A 22,810-nucleotide genomic window follows, 5' to 3' on the forward strand; every position below is an offset into this window, starting at 1 on the left:
TCTTTTGCAAGGTGTTTTCTTGCAGGTTGTTTTTTTTTTCCAAGAAGAATTGCTTAAAAAAGAGCCCTTGATGACCTCCACATCATTAATATATCTGATAATCTGGGAAAAAAAGAAGGTTGGAGGGAGGAACCAGAGAAAGCTGCAGGAGAACCATGAGGTTGACACTCCCATAAGCGTCTGTTTTCTTGCAGACTTAGGAGTAGTAAGATTTCTACTGATTAGAGGGGCTTTCTGGTGGTGTGGATAGTGGGAAAGAAAAGTATTCCCTCTCTTATTGTGTGCGTACACTTTTTTAGGAAAATTGTGTATCATGATGAGGTAGGATCAGGCATAAATAAAACAAACTAGCGAGAGTCCACCCAAGAGCAGAATTAGCACTGCTGGGTCAACTTTAAAATGTGAATGGGAAAAACACAGTTTCCTGACTGCTCATGCTGCAATGCTCTTCTCACAATTATAATAGCGTTGACCCCATTATAAGAGAAGCATACCTATAGGAATAAAATGCAGTGGCAAATACTCAAATCTCTTTTTAATGTAACTGAAGACTAAAGTTTTAAGGATTTTTATTTTATTTATGTTGGTGATGATGGCCCTTTCAAAGATATGAGAGAGTTCAAAGGAAATTTTGTCTTAAATCTTTTAATTATATTAGGAACTTTATTCTCTGGATTAACATTTCAGTAAAATTTTTAATTAAAAGTTCTGATCATTCAAAACTAATGGAATGTGAAATGTAATTACATACAGGGGGGTTACCTAACATATTTTTTCTTGGCTTGCTCCTGTTAAATAAGCCTGATAATGTACTGTATTTAGGGAAGGTTCATTTTAGTGTCGGTTCACACCAGCATGCTCTGCGAGATCACATTACAGTGCAAATCACATGCAGTGTCCGTGAGATGCGATTTCAGTCATACAGATCGTATGGCTAATTTTGCATCGCATTTGGACTAAACTCGCACAGGACCCTTATTCTGGTCCGCACCAGAATCGGATCACATGGGTGAACTGTCAGTTCACAGTGCGATATGCGAGCTGAAATTGGGGTGTCATTAATAATGTATTGACACTCCCAGCATTTTGCATATGGCAGTGTGAACTGCTGTGTGAGTCGGGTGCGATGTGCGAACCCACAGTGGATTCGCAGGGTTCCTGCATCGTACCAGTGTGAACCAACACTAAGTGTTCTTTTTATTTGGGTTTTCTTTTTCTTGTGTGCATTTAATTTTTGGTTTTTCCTTTTATTTGTATTGTAACTTTCACATTTTTTAGCATTTTTTTTCTTTCTGTGAAATAATAAACTAATGAGGGTAATGGAGAACTGTTGTCTGGCAAAAGAATAGGTCTATGATAGTTGAAAGGGGTTTCTTAACACCCAAGAGCCATTTAAAGCGGATTATGCACCTAAGCCACCCTAATTTTGCCTTCCCATTGCATATGATGTACAGTATTTTCCCAAACTAGCATTTTCACCCATATCTCTTAATTTTCAGTGAAGTTTCAGGGAGGTAAAAACCTCCATCCCTAATATGTAGGAGCACAACACAGTTGCTCCTAAATTTGTTAACAATGATGCATTTGAAAATACATACAGTGTATGAAAATGTAAAAACGTATTAAATCTGTTATGTTACTTATATGCCTGAATTCCTATTTATTGATTTTCAGTGTTTTACTTATGAATAGAAAGGATTGAAGGGGTTGTAGGTCCTACAGTCATTTTTGATGGCTTGTGTCAGCATACTATTAGACAGACCTGGATTCCAATGGTATGATCTCATGAGCCCCTATTACAGGCCACCAGTTCTATGCTCCATGTCAGCTATTAAAGTTGAAAGAAGAGATTGGGTCATACAATGAAAGAATGGTAACTTTGGGTTTTCCTACCTAAGCCTAGGCTTAACTGGACCTTATATACACATCCATGCCTGTTAGTCAACCTTGTTATACAGGCTACAATATCTCAGATTCAACCAATAGAATGATCAATGTTATTTTCAAAACGTATTATATGTATCACCAGTTCACTGTCTGAATTCATAGGGTTAAAACACATTTATATTCTAGGTCATTTTACATAACATGATGCAGACCATACTAATGTAATCAAATCGAATACTAATCTTAAATTTACAAGCTGAAATTCACAATGATTTTGTCATAATGATGTCGTTGACTCATTGTATTATTCATTTTTTGTTGCCCTAAATACATTTACTTTTGCTTTTTTGATGACTTGTAAAGTCTAAAGATTTCTAAATGTTGCTGATGAAATTCCTAAATAGAATGTAAGGCTCACTGACTTAAATGGCTTAAACACTTGTTGAAAAGATGTCTGCTTTGCGTGGTTAAAGCTTTTACATATTCTTTCCATTATAATACATTGCCAGAATTCAGTATCAAGCATTATCTCATTTTATGTTTTCAGATGACCACTTGTTTCAAAAACATCAAGTGACATTTTTATGTTGTTTGTATGTTTTATCCAACGCGCATCCATAATGCTTGTTTTTTGTGTGGTGAAATATGCTTTTTTTTTTTCCTCTTCGTTACCTCGGAATCTGTACCAGTTTGTACAGATGAGAGTCATTGCCTTCCTTTGTTTTCACATCTCTTGCAAACATTCTTATTGCATTTCGCAGGTCCTCCAGTAAACGTTACTTGCAATATTTTTATAAACAGTTTTGGATCAGTCACCGAGACCACAATGGTAAGTGCTATTCTGTGCTGGCTAAAGCCAGAGATGAATGTATGTCATGTACACAAACTGTCATTTTCTTTTTTCTGTCTGTTATTTTAACTTACAGGTCCTCCTGTAAATGTTACCTGCAACATATTTATCAACAGCTTTGGTTCAATAGCAGAAACCACAATGGTGAGTGGGGCTGATCATTGAAGCTTCTCTGCCAAGAAGATGGACATGTTACTGTAGATAAGGCTAAACGTGCATTAACTTAAAGTTAATGTCAAGATGAATAACTGTTAAAATATTGTGAATTGATACTTAAAGAAATTTAATAAATCAAAACAATATTTTGTAGTAAATTAAAATTTGACCACAGCACCTGACTCCTCCGTGTTGTAACATGGAAGACTGCAATCCCTCAATGCATTTCCTGCTGCATTAAAGTATAGGTAAACCCTTACAATGATTTTCTTTTTTGCTTCCTTTTGGTCTTTTTAGTATACAATTGGAAGCATTTTGGTATATGTGTTCAAAAGCAGTCAATGTGACATTCATCAAACGTCCATAGGAAATTACTTATTCCCCGTGCACATGCATTAGGAAAAATTACCTGCAGTGAATCTTTGGTAAGTGTCACATTTATTGCTTTATCAATATGTCCTCAGGGAATAAGGCAAATCTATCATCAGTTTGAATACTCAATTATGTGCATGGGAAATAAAAAAAAAATCTTTTTCTTGCATATTATTGCACAGCTGAAGTGAACATATCTTTGCTCTTGTTTACTAGGCTAAAAAAATAGTACTCACTTTGCAGAATGAAAATTCAGTAAATCTTTAGTAAATCACCCTTCATAATGCTTATGTTTTACTAAAGAAGCAATGTTCAATTATTTTGGGTTTGCTTTAATCAGCTTAAAGTGGAACTTCGCTGCATCTGAGCACCACAAACCAAAAACGCTTTAATTAATTTTTAATATTCAAAGCAAACTGACCCATCCAACCATTTCTCCATGCTTTATTTTTCAGAGAAATCACTTTGAAAAACACCCCTCTAGCATTTCTGGCTGTGATGATCTTGAGTAAGGGCAGACGATTCATGTAGCATTTACTTCCTGGAATCCATCTGCCCTTAGCTCAGGCATGCAGGCAGGAGGAAGTGCTTAGCTGAGAAATCCCCCCCCCCCTCTTGTCCTGAAGACTTGTGGGATGCATGACACCATTTGCCTAGGCATGCAAACCAGTAAATAACTGCAGAAGTGTAAACAAAAAAAAGACTTAATTTCCTATCTATTTACTAATGCTAGCAGCATAAGGCTAAAAAATAGCCAATATTGACTGAGTAGGTGAGTTTCCACTTTAAGCAGAATAAAGAAAAATCTTTTTGGTGAAGCTAATTGGATGGCAGGATGCATGCAGTGTTTCCTTACAATGCAATTAGATGCAGTTGTCAAATGAAAACAATTAAATAAATAAATAATATATATATATATATATATATATATATATATATATATATACATCTTATATACGTATAAGTTTACATAAAATGAATCATAAAACATTTTCAAAATGTCTGTAAATCATTGGAGCTCTGCATTATATCAATTGTGTTAATATAATAAATAATTGTATTACTTAAAGGACCAATAAAACAAAAAAATAAGGCTTACTTAAAAGAAAGATATTAACTTAACATATTTACACACACAAGCACTTGTCATGTCAGTGACACCAGAAACCACAACCTATCTGCAGGGATCAAAGAGTGGCCATAGACATGCAAATGGCTGGATTTTGTGATACTTCTTAGCTCACTGTGAATCATCATGGTTAGGAGACGTGCTCTGTGTATGTCTGCAGTTATACCTAGTACAGCTAAGAGGGTATGCATTGTGCATTCTGATATTGGTGTTGTACATCACTTAATCTGCCTGGTTTCAATTCATGAAATATTCATTGAAACCTGTCTGAAATTCATAAAACCTGAACTTAGCAGTGAATCTTACTAAAGGGGAGAGTCCTGCTTTTAAATTCTAGCCATGTTAAGGCTAATGAGCAATATATTGTCAAAAAATGGGATCGGGAGCTGGGCACCACCACTGGGAACATTTAACAAAGCAAAAAAAATAAATAAATAAATGTGAACACCATACAGCAGGGAAAGGGTCTTTTTAACGTGTCTTCAGAGGAAAACATGGGAAAAAAAGCAATCCTTTAAATTAGTGGTCATCAACCCTGTCCTCGGGGCCCACTAAAAGGCCAGGTTTTATGTATTATCTTGGGGAGATGCAGACTAGAATACTGCAATCACTGAGCAGCAAATGATATCACCTGTGATGTATTTCAGTTATCTTGCAAACCTAGCCTGTTAGTGGGTTGATGACCACTGCTTTAAATTAATGTTTGGGGAATGCCTTTAACAACTTGTCTAACTGAGAAATACTGACATTTCTCACATACATGTTAAAACAAGCATTTTTGTTTCACAAACACAATATAGTACCCATTTTTTGGTAAAATATTAAATAAGATATTGTGTTGAGTAAATAGATACCAAACATGTCAAGCTCCCAGTTTGTGATCCTTGCGTAGACTCAGGTTGGCATCTTTGCTTGGCATTTGATTAAAAGAAACCTGCCATGACTTAAAGTGTTACGAAACCCAGCAGTACGAAAATAGTTCACCTGCCCAGTGCCCACGGCTTACAAATCTTCGTTTTACATTAAAATACTGCCACCGTATACCTTTTTGGCTGATCTGTATACCACGGTCAGTGATAAACTCCAGCATAAAAGACACAACTGAGCATGTGCAGGTTGGCTACCCTGCCTGTGTTAGCTGGCCTTCCCCAGATAGTGCAGGAGGTGGAGGCTCTGTGCATACAGGATAAAACAGCCTTTTTACAGAATGCAAAGGATTAGCCCCTTAAGTTCCACAGTGAGTATAACAAGCATGCTATGCTGCATATATAGGCTGATTTTACTGTTGTGGGTTTAGTAACCCTTTAACACATTGTGGCCTATTTCAGCAACTTACTTATTGTCCTGCCTGTTTTTTTTTCACAGGTTTATTTGATAAAGTACACTGTAATTTTATTGTAGAAACCCACTTTCCTTGTTTTTGTCTGCATGGTTTGGACTACTATTTCACTTGGATATGTGAAATTGCTGCCTTGCTATTAGCCAACTTATTTTTGAGGTGCACTTTTATTTGTCTTAAATTCTTCCTTCTTCAACTTACTTACAAAACCTGCCTGCTGCTGTTTTTATTTTCTTTCGAGTACAGAAAAACACCTCCTTTATTTGTATATCCACATTTTAGCCTATTCTGTCTGCGCACGTTCATTTACTGTCCTGTTGCCAGGCCAGTTTTTAAAAATAACATGCCTAACTGTTGCTGCTCTGATTTTTTTGGGGGGAAAAATGTGATATATAGGGATATAGCAGGGGTTTGGCAAATCTGGGGTGTGAGGTATTTTAGGTGCACAGTGTTTTTCTTTTTGCAATGTGGTACTGACAAAAAACGGTAGCTTTAAATAGTCAGTGACAACTGCCTGAATAAATTGATTAAAAATCTGCAGTAACCATTGTAGGATTGGTTTGCTTCTCCCAAGGTTCCAGATCTGTGTCTAAAGTAAATTTCAAATAATATGGTGGGGTATAGTAAAAAGATAAAAAAAAATACTCAACCAATGCCCAAGATTAAAAAATGATGACACACACACAGTTAATAGGGCTTATTTTTTAAAGGATTACAATAGACATGGGTCGAACACCCCCCCGAACGGTGAACCCTATTGAAGCGGAACAGGAAAAATCAAAAGTGCCCATTTTGAAGGCTTATATGCAAATAATTTGCCATAAAAGGGGTATGGGGGTCTGGGTACTGCTCTGAGGAACATGTATCAATGCAAAAAATGTTTTTTAAAAACAATTGTTTTTTCTGGAGCAGTGATTTTAATTGGTGCAACAATAAAAATAAAACCATTTCTTTAAATATAATACCTGATTGGTCCCCTTAATGTGCCTGTAAAGTGGCACATCTGTAGCATGAACAAAACATGCTGCAGCAAAAATAACTTTTTAAAGAGAAAAAAAGAGTAAAATCCCATTTAGAATGATTCACGGTTACAATTGCCAGCACCCGGTTATTAAAAAAACCTTCGGGACTGGTATGGATTTGGAGGGGAACCCCACGCCATTTTTTTTTTAAAAAACAGCGTGGGGTTCCCCTTCAAAAAATTCCTAACAGAGCCTAATCCGGGCATGCAGCCTGGCAGGTCAGGAAAGATGGTGGCACTGCCCCTTTCTGACATCACAGACTTGTGCATGCTGGGCCTGTGACCTCAGAAGGGGAGTTGACAAAGGGGGGTTGTAGCCAGGTGGCCCCACCCCTTACCTATATAAGAAATGTCAAAGCACAGAGCAGGAATTTGGCAGGAGGCTGCCCCAGGAGGCAGAATGTTTTTTATTTTTTTCAATTTTTTAGGTCAACGTGATTGACGATGGATTTACATCGAGGGACACTGTTTTTTTTTTAAAAATAAAGGAATTGTCAAAAACTTGTCTCTTGTTTTCATTACTTTTTGACGCTTTTTTGGTGAATGGGTAGGGGTACGATGTACCTGATACTCATTCACTTAGGAGGGGCCACAATCTGGGGGGCCCTTGTTAAAGGGGGCTTCCAGATTCTGATAAGCCCCCTGCTCACAGACCCCCACAACCACTGGCTCTTGGCAGAGCCCCCCTCCGCCCCAAAGCACCCACCCCCCATGTTGAGAGCATGTGGCCTGGTATGGTTCAGGAGGGGGCACGTTGGCTCATCCCCCCTTTCCTGACCTGCCAGGCATGCCCAGATAAGGGTTTAGTATGGATTTTGTGGGGTACCCAACAACATTTAATTTTGGCATGGGGTACCCCTCCAAATCTATACCAGACCTGAAGGGCCTGGTATGGACTGGGGTGGACCGCACACCATTTTGTTCTTTATTTTTTAACTGGACATTTTTTTTTATTATTCAGCTGTCAGCGGGGAAACCCATTGACAGCTGATGACTCGGCCCAGCTCCTTAACAACCAGCTTACACCGCACCCTGATTGGGTAAAGATTTGTCCAATCAGAGTGCAGAATGCACTGTGCAGTGCTCAGTGCATTGCAGGGTGTTTGTCGGGGTGAACACCCTGCAAATTCAGGTGTTCGCAAGACGGCCGAACAGGCAAATGTTCAGCCTGAACTTATGCTCCGGCCGAACCATTCACCAATCCCTAGTTTTAGTGAAACTATTTTCATTTACAGTACCAAATCACTTGCAAGGGAAATATAAAATACATTATTTTTGCTTGCTATTGAATGGATGCTAATTCACTAAGCTAAGTATTGTCTCTATTTCCATAGTAAATCAGCCACAATAGATCACCCAAATGTAATCTAAAGAAGAAATAAGTTACTGAACCCCAAAAGACCACACCAACCAAGTATGTGTAAAGAAGAAAGGTGGCAATTTGCATTGCCATGGCTCTATGTTGCTTTGTCTAAGACCAGCTGTTTAAATTCGAGTCAGGTATCTTTAACGATCACACTAATCATGCAATGGTTACTAAATCTGTTTATCAATTGCCTAATTGTGATATAAAGGGCAAGATTGTACACTGGTTCATTGCGTTTAAATGATTTATTGGTATCTTATTGTTTTTTTTTTCTTTTGGAGAAGTATAATTATATATATGGTTTTATTAATGTGAATTTCAATTGATTTCAGTAAAATAATTTATAAAAAAAAATCTCTATAGTTTCAGGTCACAGTGCGGTAACAATCGTTATTAGTCATAACCATTATTATTTTGAACAATGCTTGGCAAAGAGAACTAAAAATAAGAATCTAATTGCTGAAAATAACTATTGTTATAACACATGACATGAACATGAACCATTTCTGGTCAGTGCAACCTTTGGCTTCCATTTTTTCTTTATGATTGTCTAAAACTGCATGATAACTTGTGTCAGGTCCCAGCAAATTATACAGTATATTTCATGAAACACCAACAAGCATGTATTTTTTCTAAATTTGTTAGATTATATTTTAAGGACATTCTTCGCAACCTATTTGAATGCAAAACATTTGTAGAAATTTCAAATTTCAAGGATATGCACACTACTACAGGGGCAGGGTTTTATAGAAAGAGAGACATACATGGATAGATACAACATAGATAAATAGACAGATTATTTAAATACATTGTAGATAGAAAGATGGATGCTTAAATAAATAACTATTAAATGGCATCTGTATTTGAAATGTTTATTTTACCACAGTCACAGCTTTTTCAACATCTAATAAATTTGATAGGTTCCCAAACATTTTTAAAGTATATCTGTATATATTTTAATATCTCTTTTAATTAATTTGGGTTAAATATTAGGTTTATTGGTCCTTTAACTTTCAAATAAAACAACCAAAATGAACAAAAAAAAAAGCATATTGAGCTCTTTAAATTAAAATGATAATTTACAGAAGGTAGTCGAATAAAGGGAAAACATGTCATCATCTTTTCAGAATGCTGTTCAATGAGAATAAAGGCACGTGCTTACTATGCTTGTATTACTACATTTCTGGTCCTCTCATCGCATTTCGCTGTATATTTTGGAACGTACCTGTGCACATGTCAATAGTCATTACTGCCTCCATATGAGAAAAAAATGCACTTGCACGTGCACAGAGATCTAGCATATTGATTGGTGAAATTGCGTCTGAAGCAGAGGAATTACTCAGTCTTTTGTTATGATTCCAGACACATGCAGCTTTCTGTGTATCAAAAAACTGAGATATTGTCATACTGCAGGCAATATTGCATTGTTTGACATTTTGAGCTGTTCCTTGCTTTATATGTATAATATTAACAAAATGCAAATATTTGGCACTGTGCAATGTGATTTTTTTTGTACTGGCTACTCCCTTTTGATGAAAGTGACGTTTTTCATATCTATATAATTCAGGAAATCATCTAAATGTTGTATATTTGAATGGTATATTCCATTTGTTTTAAAAATTACATATAATGTGACATATTTTGAATTGGTTGATACATTTGGGGACAGTTACCTATTTTCTGTGGTCATGTGGTGAAAGACGACCAAACCAGTAAAATCCAGTGTTCCATATATAACGTGTATAGTATGTAGACTATTTTTATATAGCAGGATTATTGAATAGTAGAGAATTTTGGATAGTAGGGATACCCAGATAGCAAAGATAACTTGCCACAAATTTGTCACAGTGCTGAATTGTAAGTCTGTTAACTTGCTGCATGTTTTCACTGGCAAGCCGTGCACTTGCAGAGCACTTGAAGCACAAGTTCCAGTTGGCACTGTTCCAATTTGTAGCAATTTGTGTAGCAAGTCTCTAGTAAGAGCAAAGTTGCAGTGGTGAGTTTACAGCAAGAGCTCTGTAAGTCTACAGCATGAAAATTCAGTCACAGTGACCCCTGTGGTGGGATGACTATTGCACAACATAACTGAACCAGACCTTGCAGCAGACTTGCAGAATGTTTTCAAAGAAAATTGATCTGGAGTCATGCAATGCAGACTTGCTGCAATTGTGCAAAATATTTGTTAAGCCTGGCAAGTCTAGCAATAGCTTAGCAAGTCATTTTCAAACTTGCAGCACAATTGCTTGCTATTTTGTGTTGGTCTAGAACTCCTGTCAGTTGTATTTGTTTTGACATATGTGTCCCTTTCAGAAGAACGACATTTAGTTCCCATAGACACAAGAGAAAGTGAAAGGCTATCGCTCTAATGTGAAGGAAAACCCACCTTAGACAGTTAGGAAGATTTCCACTTTTTAGTTTTGGATAAAGTAGGGAAGGTTTGAAGCCTCTCTTTTTATTACTGCCTGTATCCCCACTGGTGAGATTCACCAACTCTTTTTGTACCGGTGACTCTGAAAATTATGAGGTGCTACCAGAATGAGAACAGCAGGCAAATCTTCCAATAGGGACACTTGTTTCTCTTCCTTTAGAGAGATTTCCTCTGATGTTTTCTTGTGTTTATAAAACCAGAAGTGAAGCTAATACTCCCGAATGGAACACAGATAGAACTATTTATACTCTATTCCATTTTTTAAAGCGTTTTGGTTTTAGCTACACTTTAAAGTGAATTTGTCATATATGAAGGGAGATCACAGTGTTGCAGAGCAGTCAGGAGGCACATTTCATTATGCTACTCTTACTAAATAGTCACAAATAAAAACTCAATAATTGAATTCCTTTTATTTAGATGTTAAACTCCAAAGTAGAAAGCAATATAGTCATGAACCCTGGGTAAAATGTAAAACATTGTGAGGGAGATTTACTAAAACTGGTGCACTCAGAATATGAGTGCAGCTGCGCATGGTAGCCAATCAGCCAATTTTAGTATATAACCCCCAGAAGACTACTCACAAAAATGAAGCCATTGACAAGACTGCCAGGGTTCTTATCTTCATTATGTAGGTGTCCACTTCGGGAGCCATACTTTCCATATCAGTCAAGGAGCTTACAGTCTAAGTTCCCTAACTCACCTTCATACACACACTAGGGCCAATTTAGACAGAATCCAATTAACCTACCAGCATGTCTTTGGAATGTGGGAAGAAACCCATGCAGGCACAAGGAGAACATGCAAACTCCATGGAGATAGTGCCGTGGTTGATATTCAAATCAACAACCCTATTGCTGATATGCAGAAGTGCTAACCACTTTGCCACTGTGCTGCCCGCAAAAAAAAGGATTTTTTTTACATTTTACTTATTTTTTGGGGGACCTCATGAGCTTTTAGCCACAATGGGCTAGTATGCATATTAGCACATTATGGCAGACTTACCTTACATATACTTCCATCTTCTCCCAGTCTTCCTTCTGGGTTCTGACTCTCTGGCTGCATGGTTGGCTGGTCTTTGATGATGTCACTCCCATGCATTCACATGCATAGCTCAGTGTACACAAGCGCTGACCGGCAGGGAGAAGGCAGATATATTATTTGTAAGAATTTTTTAATTCATCACAACTGATTGCCTACCAATGACCTCCATCCCTCTTCCAGTTTGGGCCCTATCTATACCTGCACAAAACAAGCCACTGAAGAATCTAGTAAATAGATTTAATTTTGCTTCATCTCCGAGCAGCATTTGTAATACAGTTTTGCCAACACTGTGCAAAAAATATATCAGAATGCGGTTCTGATTACAGGTTTCCCCCTGCACTTCCTGTCTGACAATGGCTCTGTGCAGGGTGACAGACAATCTAATTACTGTCGCTTTACGCACAGGAAGACACAAACAAGAATTCAAGTACCATACACTAAGCAGATTCAGACTGCTGCTTTACTTTGAAATTACATCTGAGATTTCAATTACATTTTTCAACAATCCATACGATATAAATCTATGCATTAAAGATACACAATACAACTAAATCCATACATTTGTAAATCTATGATATCAAAAGGTAGAGGGAGGAGAAAGTTTAGCATTTTAGACTTGTTATGAAATTGGAATGGAATTGTAGGCAGAACTTATTAATCATTAAAATAATCACACTTGACTCAAACCTGTGGATTAAATAGGCTGTGGTCCTTTAGTATAGGTGTAAATAAATAATTAATTTATTATCTCAATACCAAACAAGGTAAAAATAATGATTTAATTAATTAATTAAATAATTTATTAAACAACACTCATAACATACAGTATCTCACAAAAGTGAGTATACCCCTCACATTTTTGTAAATATTTTATTATATCTTTTCATGGGACAACACTGAAGAATTGACACTTTGCTACAATGTAAAGCAGTGAATGTACAGCTTGTATAACAGTGTAAATTTGCTGCCCCCTTTAAAATAACTCAACACACAGCCATTAATGTCTAAACCACTGGCAACAAAAGTGAGTACACCCTTAAGTGAAAATGTCCTAATTGGGCCCAAAGTGTCAATATTTTATGTGGCCACTATTATTTTCCAGCACTGCCTTAACCCTCTTGGTCATGGAGTTCACCAGGTTGCCACTTGAGTCTTCTTACACTTTCATAATGACATCACAGAGCTGGTGGAAGTTAGAGACCTTGCGCTCCTCCACCTTCCGTTTGAGGATGCCCCAAAGATGCTCAATAGGATTTAGGTCTGGAAACATGCTTGGCCAGTCGATCACCTTTACCCTCAGCTTCTTTAGCAAGGCAGTGGTTGTCTTGGTGGTGTGTTTGGGGTCATTATCATGTTGGAAAACTGCTCTACGGCCCAGTCCCCGAAGGGAGGGGATCATGCTCTGCTTCAGTATGTCACAGTACATGTTGGCATTCATGGTTCCCTCAATGAACTGTAGCTCCCCAGTGGCAGCAGCACTCATGCAGCCCTAGACCATGACACTCCCACCACCATGCTTGACTTTGGGCAAGACACCATCTGAACCAAATGAGTTTATCTTGGTCTCATCAGACCACAGGATATGGTTCCAGTAATTAATGTTCTTAGTCTGCTTGTCTTCAGCAAACTGTTTGTGGGCTTTCTTGTGCATCATCTTTAGAAGAGGCTTCCTTCTGGGATGACAGACCGATTTGATACAGTGTGCAGCGTATGGTTTGAGCACTGACAGGCTGGCCCCCCACCCCTTCAACCTCTGCAGAAATGCTGGCAACACTCCTATGTCTATTTCCCAAGACAATCTCTGGATATGATGCTGAATACGTGCACTCAACTCGTTTGATCGACCATGGCGAGGCCTGTTCTGAGTGGAACCTGTCCTGTTAAACTGTTGTATGGTCTTGGCCACTGTCCTGTGGTCTGATGAGACCAAGATAAACTTATTTGGTTCAGATGGTGTCAAGCATGTGTGGTGGCAACCAGGTGAGGAATACAAAGACAAGTGTGTCTTGCCTACAGTCAAGCATGGTGGTGGGAGTGTCATGGTCTGGGGCTGCATAAGTGCTGCTGGCACTGGGGAGCTACAGTTACAGGAAATCTTATAGTAAAAAAAGCACTGCATGGAACATCTCTGGGGTGAAGGCAAATATTACAAAAATATACAGAAAAATATGACAGAAAAAAATGCTTTTTATTTATCGTTTAATAAACTATTTATTGCTATGTCTACAAACCTTCTGGCAGGTAAAACAGTTCCTATTTATGTATTTTAACTTTGCATTTAGTTTACCAGAAATTTTAGGCCATTAAAAAAAAAGAAAAAGAAAAACAGCCTATTTATCAAAACAGTAACATACTCCAAGCCAGCAATCCCATATGGTCACAACAATCATTTGGAAGATAGACAATGAGGAGTCCTCAATCTGGCGCAGAGTGCACAGAAGCCTGCACTCTTCAAGCTTAGGATCAGGGAAAAAGGATACAGTGCTTTGACTAAACGGTTGTGGCATTACTAGGATAACAGCGTCTATTATTCACTGATCTACATATCATTTGGCATATGGAGGGCATTTAAAAATCCATCAACTCATTGCAACACTATTGTTCCCAAAACCGCAATGCATAATTTGTTCATATCAGATTAATTATGGTTGTTTGTTGTGCATTGCTGGAATGCAGACTGTTGTGCCTTGGCATTTTTGCACATGCAGTGTCAGTGTTAATAAAAACTATATTCACGCTGTGAAAAGAGGGCGATACTCTTCATGATTTAAAAAAAAATAACCAAAATAGTTATTTTTTATCTTATCTTCATTTAAAACACGAGAAACGTGAAATTAATTTCACTGTGAGGACAGAAACATTAATTCCTGGAGTATTGAAAGATTTTATTTATTTTATGTATTTTAACCTTACCTTAGAACAGTCTAGATTATTAAAACTATGAATTATGGTCCACTACACAAATATTAAATAATAGCATTTTACAGCTGTATATATATATATATATATATATATTATGAATAGATTTTTTTTCCTGCCTAAGGGGTCATTAGACACTCATAAATGATAGAATGCGATTGGAGAGATACAGGTAGATTATACATTGTCTTTTTAGAACTTTCATAGATTGTTCTGAAAATTCCTGGTTCTAAACCCAAAATCATAGTGATTGAATCACTAATAAATTGCATAATGTTAATGTTTTCTTAGCTTAAAATAGCAAGAATAATAAATAGCTTACTTTAAGCAATCAATCATGTGCAGAACAATTAAAAAAAATACAGGATTTTGCCAAACACATAATTAGATAATAGACTGCATATGCACATATATATATATATATATATATATATATATATATATATATATATATATATATATATATATACATAGGGAAGGGCTAGATTCTTTCTCAAGGTTTTTTGCTGTCTGAGTCTGCGCTGTGCCATTATGTTTGTCCTGGTGACCATTGTCACCAAGAAAGAAAGCAAAGGAAATCCAAAAATGTTGAGTTGTCACTAGAAGGATAATCCTCCAAAGCTTTAAAGCTATGTTTTGGGGGCATACAAATGTGAGTTACTAGTGGGCAAAGTATTTATTATACAGTGACCACTAATTAATATGCTGTCTGCATCTGTTTAATTATAAGGGTCATATTTAAGGTTGACCCTTTGCTGAATGTGCAATGTTGCAGTCAGGAATGCAAACATCTTAGTCGATGTCTCTTGTCACATTTTTATGTGGTCTGGTTTTCAGCCATGAAAATGTGAGCCAGGCATCTGTTTCTTATTGAAACAAATTAAATGTGGTTCAGGAGTGAGGTAGATGCAGTCACACTGGCATCCACATTTTAAATGTAAATGCAGGGTGACTAACTGCTTGCAACACAAATGTATATGTGCTCTTTGTCTCTTCTAGTTTACCTGGTATTTATCTTTTTTTCTGGATCCTACCCCTACTAACTATTGCTCTCTGTTTAAACCCAAACCCAAACCTAAAGATGTTTCTCCTGCAATGTCCTCTGCTGGTGAATTATAGGGGAGATATTTACTAAAACTAGATCACTCTGAATCTGGTGCAGCTGTGCATGGTAGCCAATCAACATGTAAATTTGGCTTGTTTAATTAAGCTTTGACAACTAAACCTGGCTGGAAGCTGATTGGCTTCTGTGCCTTTACTTCAAGAGGTACCTACATGTATATCCTATTGCAGTGCAGGGATTACTGGCAGTGAAGAGTTTAAAGTGCCAGATGTAACCAATCTCAGCCATGATATTAACTTGTTATTTACAACTTTTCTAGGATTACCGAGTGAACATTTTTTTGCGGCAGCAGTGGAATGACCCTAGACTGTCCTACAGCGAATACCCAGATGACTCCTTAGATTTGGATCCTTCTATGTTGGATTCTATTTGGAAACCAGATTTGTTCTTTGCTAATGAAAAGGGGGCAAACTTCCATGATGTCACAACAGACAACAAACTGTTGAGAATTTTCAAAAATGGAAATGTCCTGTACAGCATCAGGTAAAATGTTTATTGGGTTAGCTGGATAATAATGTGGGTTTCCTGTATAGTTCCTACCCTGTTTTTCTACATCTCTACGGTATTTTAATTACTCATCTCAATTTTATACCTTGCTGTTTCCTGTTATCCACACCATTTTTTTTTAATTTTACCTGCTGTCATGCGTCATATATAGATACTTGGGAACATCTGGGAAAATTACAATATGTGGGTAACAAGCAGGCAGTTGTTATATTGCATTGGGAAAAAAAAGGTCAATCCTTGCAATATCTGGCCAACAGCTGAACAATCGTGGCAGTATTGGGCAGCAAACAAGCAGCCATTATACTATTGGGCAAGTGTAATAATACTACTCCAGTTAATTTCAGTTATCTTGATAACTGAATAAAACAAAATATTAAAACTGTATAAATTATAATGAAGGATATTAAATACTAATATTTTAAATTAACAAGTTACAATCCTTGACAATACTGAATAAATGATTAAATAAGGTTTAGGCAGAACCCAAAGTCAACACGTTCAGAGACATTGGATATACATTTATATGTTTTAACACATAGTAAAAGAGCTTTACAGCAAGTCCTCCCTCACTTCTCTAGCTGCTTTTAATGTAAAATTAATCAATTCAAAGATCACAGCAAAGTCTATAAACTTTAGTTGCTTTTATACAGATTAGAAACTTTGGCTGTTTGTTTGCATTGGAGGGCTGTCAGGCTGTCAAGATCTGCTCTCCTTAGAAAAACAGCTAAGTTTGTTCTTGGTTTAAAAAAAATAGTTACGCCACAATGCTTGTAGATATATAGATAAATGAGGGCTTGTTTAAAAGTGCTTAGGCAGCTTGTTTAGAACTCATCCCTATCACAGATTTAGGCACACACCAAAGGGCTAGTCAGCCATATGGCATCTCAAAAGAAGTTAGTGTTGATAAACCTTCCTATGCTAGACTCTGTAATCACAGGTCTCAACATAGACCATGTAGCTGTATAATGACCAGCATCTGCCACTGACTGCAGGTCACAGCAGGGAAGATTTACTAAAACTGGATTACACAGAATGCAGTGCACCTGTGCATAGTAACCAATCAGCTTCTAAGTTTTATTGCCAAAACTTAATTGAACAAGCCAAAGTTAGAAGCTGATTGGTTACTATGCACACCTGCACCAAATTCTGTGTGCTCCAGTTTTAATAAATCATCCCCACTGTGATCAATGTCTGAATGGTTAAGTATCTCCACCAGCCCAACATATCTTATTAGTAATAAAAAGAGAGGTAAATGTGCACCTGCCTGTCAGCCTAGTCCTCCCTTGATTCGATAGAAAAGTAAACATTTTAAATTAAACATAAAAATGCATATTTAAACACTGGAATGTGTTCTAGTTATTAACCATTAACAACTGTTTAAATTTGTAGCTTTGTGAAGTAAAGAATATATTTGCTTTCCTTTGAAATATGAAACTTTTGTGTCTGATGTCTGTCAGCACATTGTTACATTCCAATATACAGCTGTGAACACCATTTTGCATAAGTTTTCAGAATTTTTAACTTGGTAAAATGTCAAGTCCATTATCCAGTTCATTTCACAATGGCACCCAACTGGCTTCTATTTCTCAATGAAATGACATTTGATGTCACTTAGGTTAGAAGTACCATTCCATCTAATGTAATGGTTTGACAGACTGCTTGTAAGCTTTCCCTTTGTAAATAAAGCTATGCTGATAAGTCATTGAACATCAGACTGAAATTTATTATGATTTGGATTTTTTTTATTTTAGTCTTCTTACTGATTTAAGCCCATTTTACTTGATAAAATATTACCAACAATAACCTCTTAATTTAAATTCTAGAATGATTCAGACCTTATGTCTAAATATTGCTTGTGAATTTCATAGGATCTGACTATTCCTCATGCTCTTCTATTTTTTAACTTGTACGAAGGGGACTACTTATATAGCAACCATGGACATAATATGTTTCTATTAGAAGCATCTATTGCACATTTATAAGGTTCTGCTGTATTATTATTTTTTGAATCCGCAGTGCGGTGTGCAAAACTAACCATCAAAAGAGAACAAAAAAGTGTATGTGCACACAAGCAAAAAATTTACACTTAGGTGTGTCTTTTAGCCCCTCTTGAAAAGGATTGACCTTTCCCTAACCCCCTCAAGATGCAAGACTCCTAACTGGGCAAGGCACACTCAGGTCTACTTAGCCAAAAGGCCCGGTGGACCCTTCTCCTCATGGTCAACAAACGAGTATTAAAGCAGGAACCTTACCCATAACAAATTAATATAAAATAATGTTCTTTAACAGGGAACATACATTCCACATTAATAATTTTGTTTCCAAAATGAATGTGTGCTGTAAATTGCCTCCAGCATTTCTCTTGTTTTTTTCTTGCTGGAGGCTGCCATTTTGCTGAAGACCAGAGCCCCAGCAGTAAATCATAAGGTGGAACTAAATCCATTGATTTAATGTTTCCTGGAATGTTGGGATTGCTAACTGTCACATTTGCTTATGTCCTCAACCAAACTGTCAAACAATCAAATGGCTGGTGTCATAAATAATCGCATGTGCACTATTTTCGCGTACACACAATTGGAATTTTGGCCAGCAAAAGACTGATGACAGCTTTTCATCGGAAAATGCGACCATGTGTATGCTCCATCAGAATTTAGCTGGCCGAATTCCCGCCAGCATAAAATTTGAGAGCATGTTCTCAATTTTCCAGACGGAAAAACGTTTCTTTTGGAAATTCCGATCATGTGTATGCAATTCCGACATGCAAAAACTCACACATGCTCAGATTCAACTATGAGATGGAAGCTATTGGCTACTGGGTTGTACGTCACCGCATTCTTGACGGTCGGAATTTGGTGTGACCATGTGTATGCAAGACAGCTTGAGCGAAATCCCATCGGAATTCCGTCAGGAAAACCATCACAGCTTTTTCCGACCAAAATTCCGATCGTGTGTACGTGGCATTAGGCAGTTGCAGATTAAACAGAAGCAGCTTCCTTGGTTGTAAAGGATAGGAGGGTTTAATTCCAATTTAAGGCTGTCAGCAGTGCCTAAAAATTCCTAAAAATAAAGAGCAACTGAGTATGTGCAGAGCAGGGTAAAACAGTATATTACTGGATTTTAAACAGTATAGGCACTTATATTTAATGTTTTACATACAGTAGCTATACCTGCAAATGGGGCCAGCCTGAACTGATCTAGTAGGACTTAATTTTCTAACTAAAGTTCTACTCCAACAGAGACCCCCCCCCCCCCCCCCCCCAAGCCTAGATTTTAGGGTATGCCTGAAGACCCACACCCTTCATCCAGCATGAAAAGCAAAACAAATAAATAAGTGCAGGGAAACACACATAGAAAGCAAAATAAATATGCAAAAAATAAAGATGTGCCAGTGAAGGTGCATTGGACAGAGGCTGTGAATATGATAGTGTCCTCCTAACCCCCTCACAGTAGCCTCCTCCTCTGTCCACCATCATATTACTTCTCCACATCATCAGTGTGCTGTGTATTCCTCCTGTGCCCCTTTCACCTCTCCACAGTACCGCACTGTGGAGTACTCTGCATTGTGATGCCCTGACCTGTGGAGAGGTGAAAGGGGCACAGGAGGAGGACACAGCACACTGATGATGTGGACTGGAGAAGTAATATGATGGCGGACAGAGAACATCAGTCCCGGTCCCCTGCATGGCACGGCTTCAGCCTCCCACCTCCAATGTCCTTCTCTCACTCTGTCCTCTTTTTGCTATGATATCCCCCATGGTTTCACGCTCCTCCTCCTTCCTGTCACCCCTGTTTGGCTCCTCCGCCTCTGACGAGTGTACTGTAAGAGTCGCTGGCCACTGTGGTCTCTTTCAAGCCAATTCAAAAATTTTGCCGGGTGGCGCAATTACGTTACTGCACAAGCGCCACCCGGCCGAGCACGTATGAGCTTTCCCGAGCCCAGCCAGTATCGGAATGGCGCATGCGCAGTTGCATGGTCGGCTCGCGGCCACCATCTTTTTTATGGGCCACGGTGCCCGTAACGGACTTTAATGGAAGCCCAAAAATCTACAGGCGGTTGGCAACACCAATCTCCACCCCCTTTCCACAAGCGGTAATCATCCATTCACAAAAATATATATACTATATAACTATATAACACTGTGTATAATGTAGAAAATGTTATACCATTTAAAAGGTTTAAAAATAATAAAAATAGCTCATAGCTGTAAAAAAGACAGTGGCAAGTGTGGTATTACAAAGACTTTTGCTGATTGGTGAGGGGCCATATTCCTTGCACTAATTATGTTGTATTCAGGCCATACATTTTAAGCTTAACTTTGGGAAACTTCAAAATTGTTTATTCATTGTTTATGTCTAGAGAGCATAAATAAAACGATTTTCTTACCTGATCCTTTTCTCCTCCATGCCGTTTACTGGTCCCCAAGGCATCCTCTTCCCTATGCTTTAGTAGTCTAAGGTCCTGATACCATCAAGCCTGATGCATAGTCCATAGCATTGTGTTTGATGTAATGACACTGAGGGCCAGTCCACTCCCAGAGCATTGGAGAATGCCATCTGCCTGGGGGAGTAGAGAATTGGGGAAGTAAAAGTGCTTTTATGCTCCCCTAGACTAAACACTAGTCAACCCTTGCTGCATGGGCAAAGCCCCCTACAAGGGAGAATTTTCAAATTTTCTTGAGTTGGGCTTTAATCATGTGTATTTTGCCTCTGATTTGCTGGCATATCATATGATGCTTTCACAATGTTTGTATTTGGCACAGCACAGTTTAGGCTTATTTCATCACAAGTCACTTTCAGTTTGTTGACCTAGATATCACATTCATCTGATAATACAGTCTTTCTTAAGTGACCATTAAAATCACCCACAACAGCTTGTAATCTGTCATTGGCTCCTAGTCTGCCCTCTAATGGAATCCCTAGGGTTAATGGGATAATGTAAGCCAAAAATATATTGGGGCATCAATAGCAGCTATGTCACTCCAAACTTTCCTCTTACCCTGTACCTCCAGATCCTATCAGGAGCAGGCCCAAGAGCAGATCTCCACTCAGCTGTTCTACTTACCAAGCAGAAATAAACGGGTAGGATGCTGATGCCATCACTGATGTAAAATCAGCTTTAATATAATAAATAAAATATTCACAACATATAATCTTCTACTCCACTGCATTTCACCACACAAAAGGCTTAATCATGTAGCTGATTTATTTTGGTAATGGCATCAGTGTGCAGCTCATCCATTTCAACTTGACAAAATCAACAATGTCTTGATCATTTGCAGACTGAAATATAACAGCCCCCCCCCCCCCCCCACACTACCACCAAATTTCTCTGCAGACCTGGAAGTTCTCGACTCATATTGGTTTTCTGGGATAAGCTACACTATGGCCAAAATTTTGTTGATACCTGAACATGACACCTATTATATAGTCAAAAGTATGTGGACATCTCTCTAAATTATTGAGTCCAGGCATTTCCGGTGAGGATACTGGTATTGTTACAGCATACAAAATATAGTTGTGTTCTACCCTTGAATGTCCAAGCATGAATCTACCCTGTGCACAAAGCCAGATACACAAAGAAATAGCTTGACTCGTTTGGTGTGAAGGTACTAAAGGGACCTATACTTGCCTCTAACCTTAACTCTACTAGGCACCTCAAATATGAATTAGAACACTGATTGTTAGTTAGTGTTATGCCTACCCTTAGCATTGGTGGTCAGGCACCTTTAGCTGGCTCTGTGTTCTTCAAGTATAGCAGCTCCCTTTCCCATAAGGCAAGCAGGCCTACCGATACTCAGTTGCATAATGCTATAGTGCCTACATACCACATTGAGATAGGTGCACGCTCAGCACAGCAAACAGGTACTTGTATTTGGCACACAGGCAGAGTGGTCCAATGGGAGTCTGGGTTCAGGACAGGCAATGTTCAAAGAGTAGTCAGGGTCAAATACATGGCCAAAAGAGAGTAGTCCAAAGTCCAATCCAAGATCTATAAAAAGGAAATTCAAACTAGCAGGCAGGGTGGGGGTCAGGCAAAGGTAAAGGTCAAGGCATGGGAACAAGGCAGACAAACAGAGAGCTTGAAGCATGTGTTGAAAACATTATCACAAGCGTAACACTAAGGCTTGGCAGGCTTAAAGTGGAAGTAAACCCATGGATTTAAACAGTTAAAAAAAAGGCATGTTGGGAATGCTAACTGCACATTGGCTGTGCTCTATGCCAAACTATCAAACCATCCAATGGCTGGTGTCATAACGAATCACATGGGCAGCACCATAGCAGTTGAAGATTAAACAGAGGCAAAGATGGCATCTTCCTTGGCTGAAAACGATAGGGGCGTTTACTTTAAAACAGATTTGGTCTCTACACAAAGGCTGTGTCTACATCAATCACCCTGTAGGTGGACAGTTAGGCCGCGTACACACGGGCGGACTGTTCGCCCAACTTTGTCCGCTGAACAGTGTTTGGGCGGACAGTCCGCTCGTGTGTGGGCTTTCAGCGGACAGTTTCAGCGGACAGTTGGATGAACAAGGTTTTTCGGAAATTCCGTAAAACTGTCCGCTGAAACCTTGTTTCAGCGAACAGTCCGCTCGTGTGTAGGCTTGTTCGTCAAACAAAGTTGCACGCATGCTCAGAAAGGATTTTCACGCCGAAAGCTATAATGCAGTGTAT

At 38.2% G+C, this 22,810-nt stretch overlaps 1 protein-coding gene across 8 annotated transcripts in view; it reads left to right on the forward strand.

Annotated features, from left to right (window-relative positions):
• Nucleotides 1–22,810, forward strand: part of GLRA2 (glycine receptor alpha 2) — a 262,265-nt gene that overhangs the window by 31,558 nt on the left and 207,897 nt on the right. For 3 of the 8 annotated variants that reach the window (XM_077480216.1, XM_077480213.1, XM_077480217.1), the window contains exons 3-4: nt 2,814–2,881; nt 15,891–16,114. In XM_077480216.1, the coding sequence (XP_077336342.1) occupies nt 2,814–2,881; nt 15,891–16,114 (292 nt within the window). Of the gene's footprint in view, nt 1–2,648; nt 2,717–2,813; nt 2,882–15,890; nt 16,115–22,810 lie in introns of all 8 variants that reach the window. The other 5 variants (XM_077480214.1, XM_077480218.1, XM_077480219.1 and 2 more) reach the window with 3 other exon arrangements.

This window comes from Lithobates pipiens, unplaced genomic scaffold (genome assembly GCF_037356315.1).
Source record: "Lithobates pipiens isolate NorthernLeopardFrog02 unplaced genomic scaffold, aLitPip1_a1.2 Scaffold_16, whole genome shotgun sequence".
In the NCBI taxonomy this organism is placed as follows: domain Eukaryota; kingdom Metazoa; phylum Chordata; class Amphibia; order Anura; family Ranidae; genus Lithobates; species Lithobates pipiens.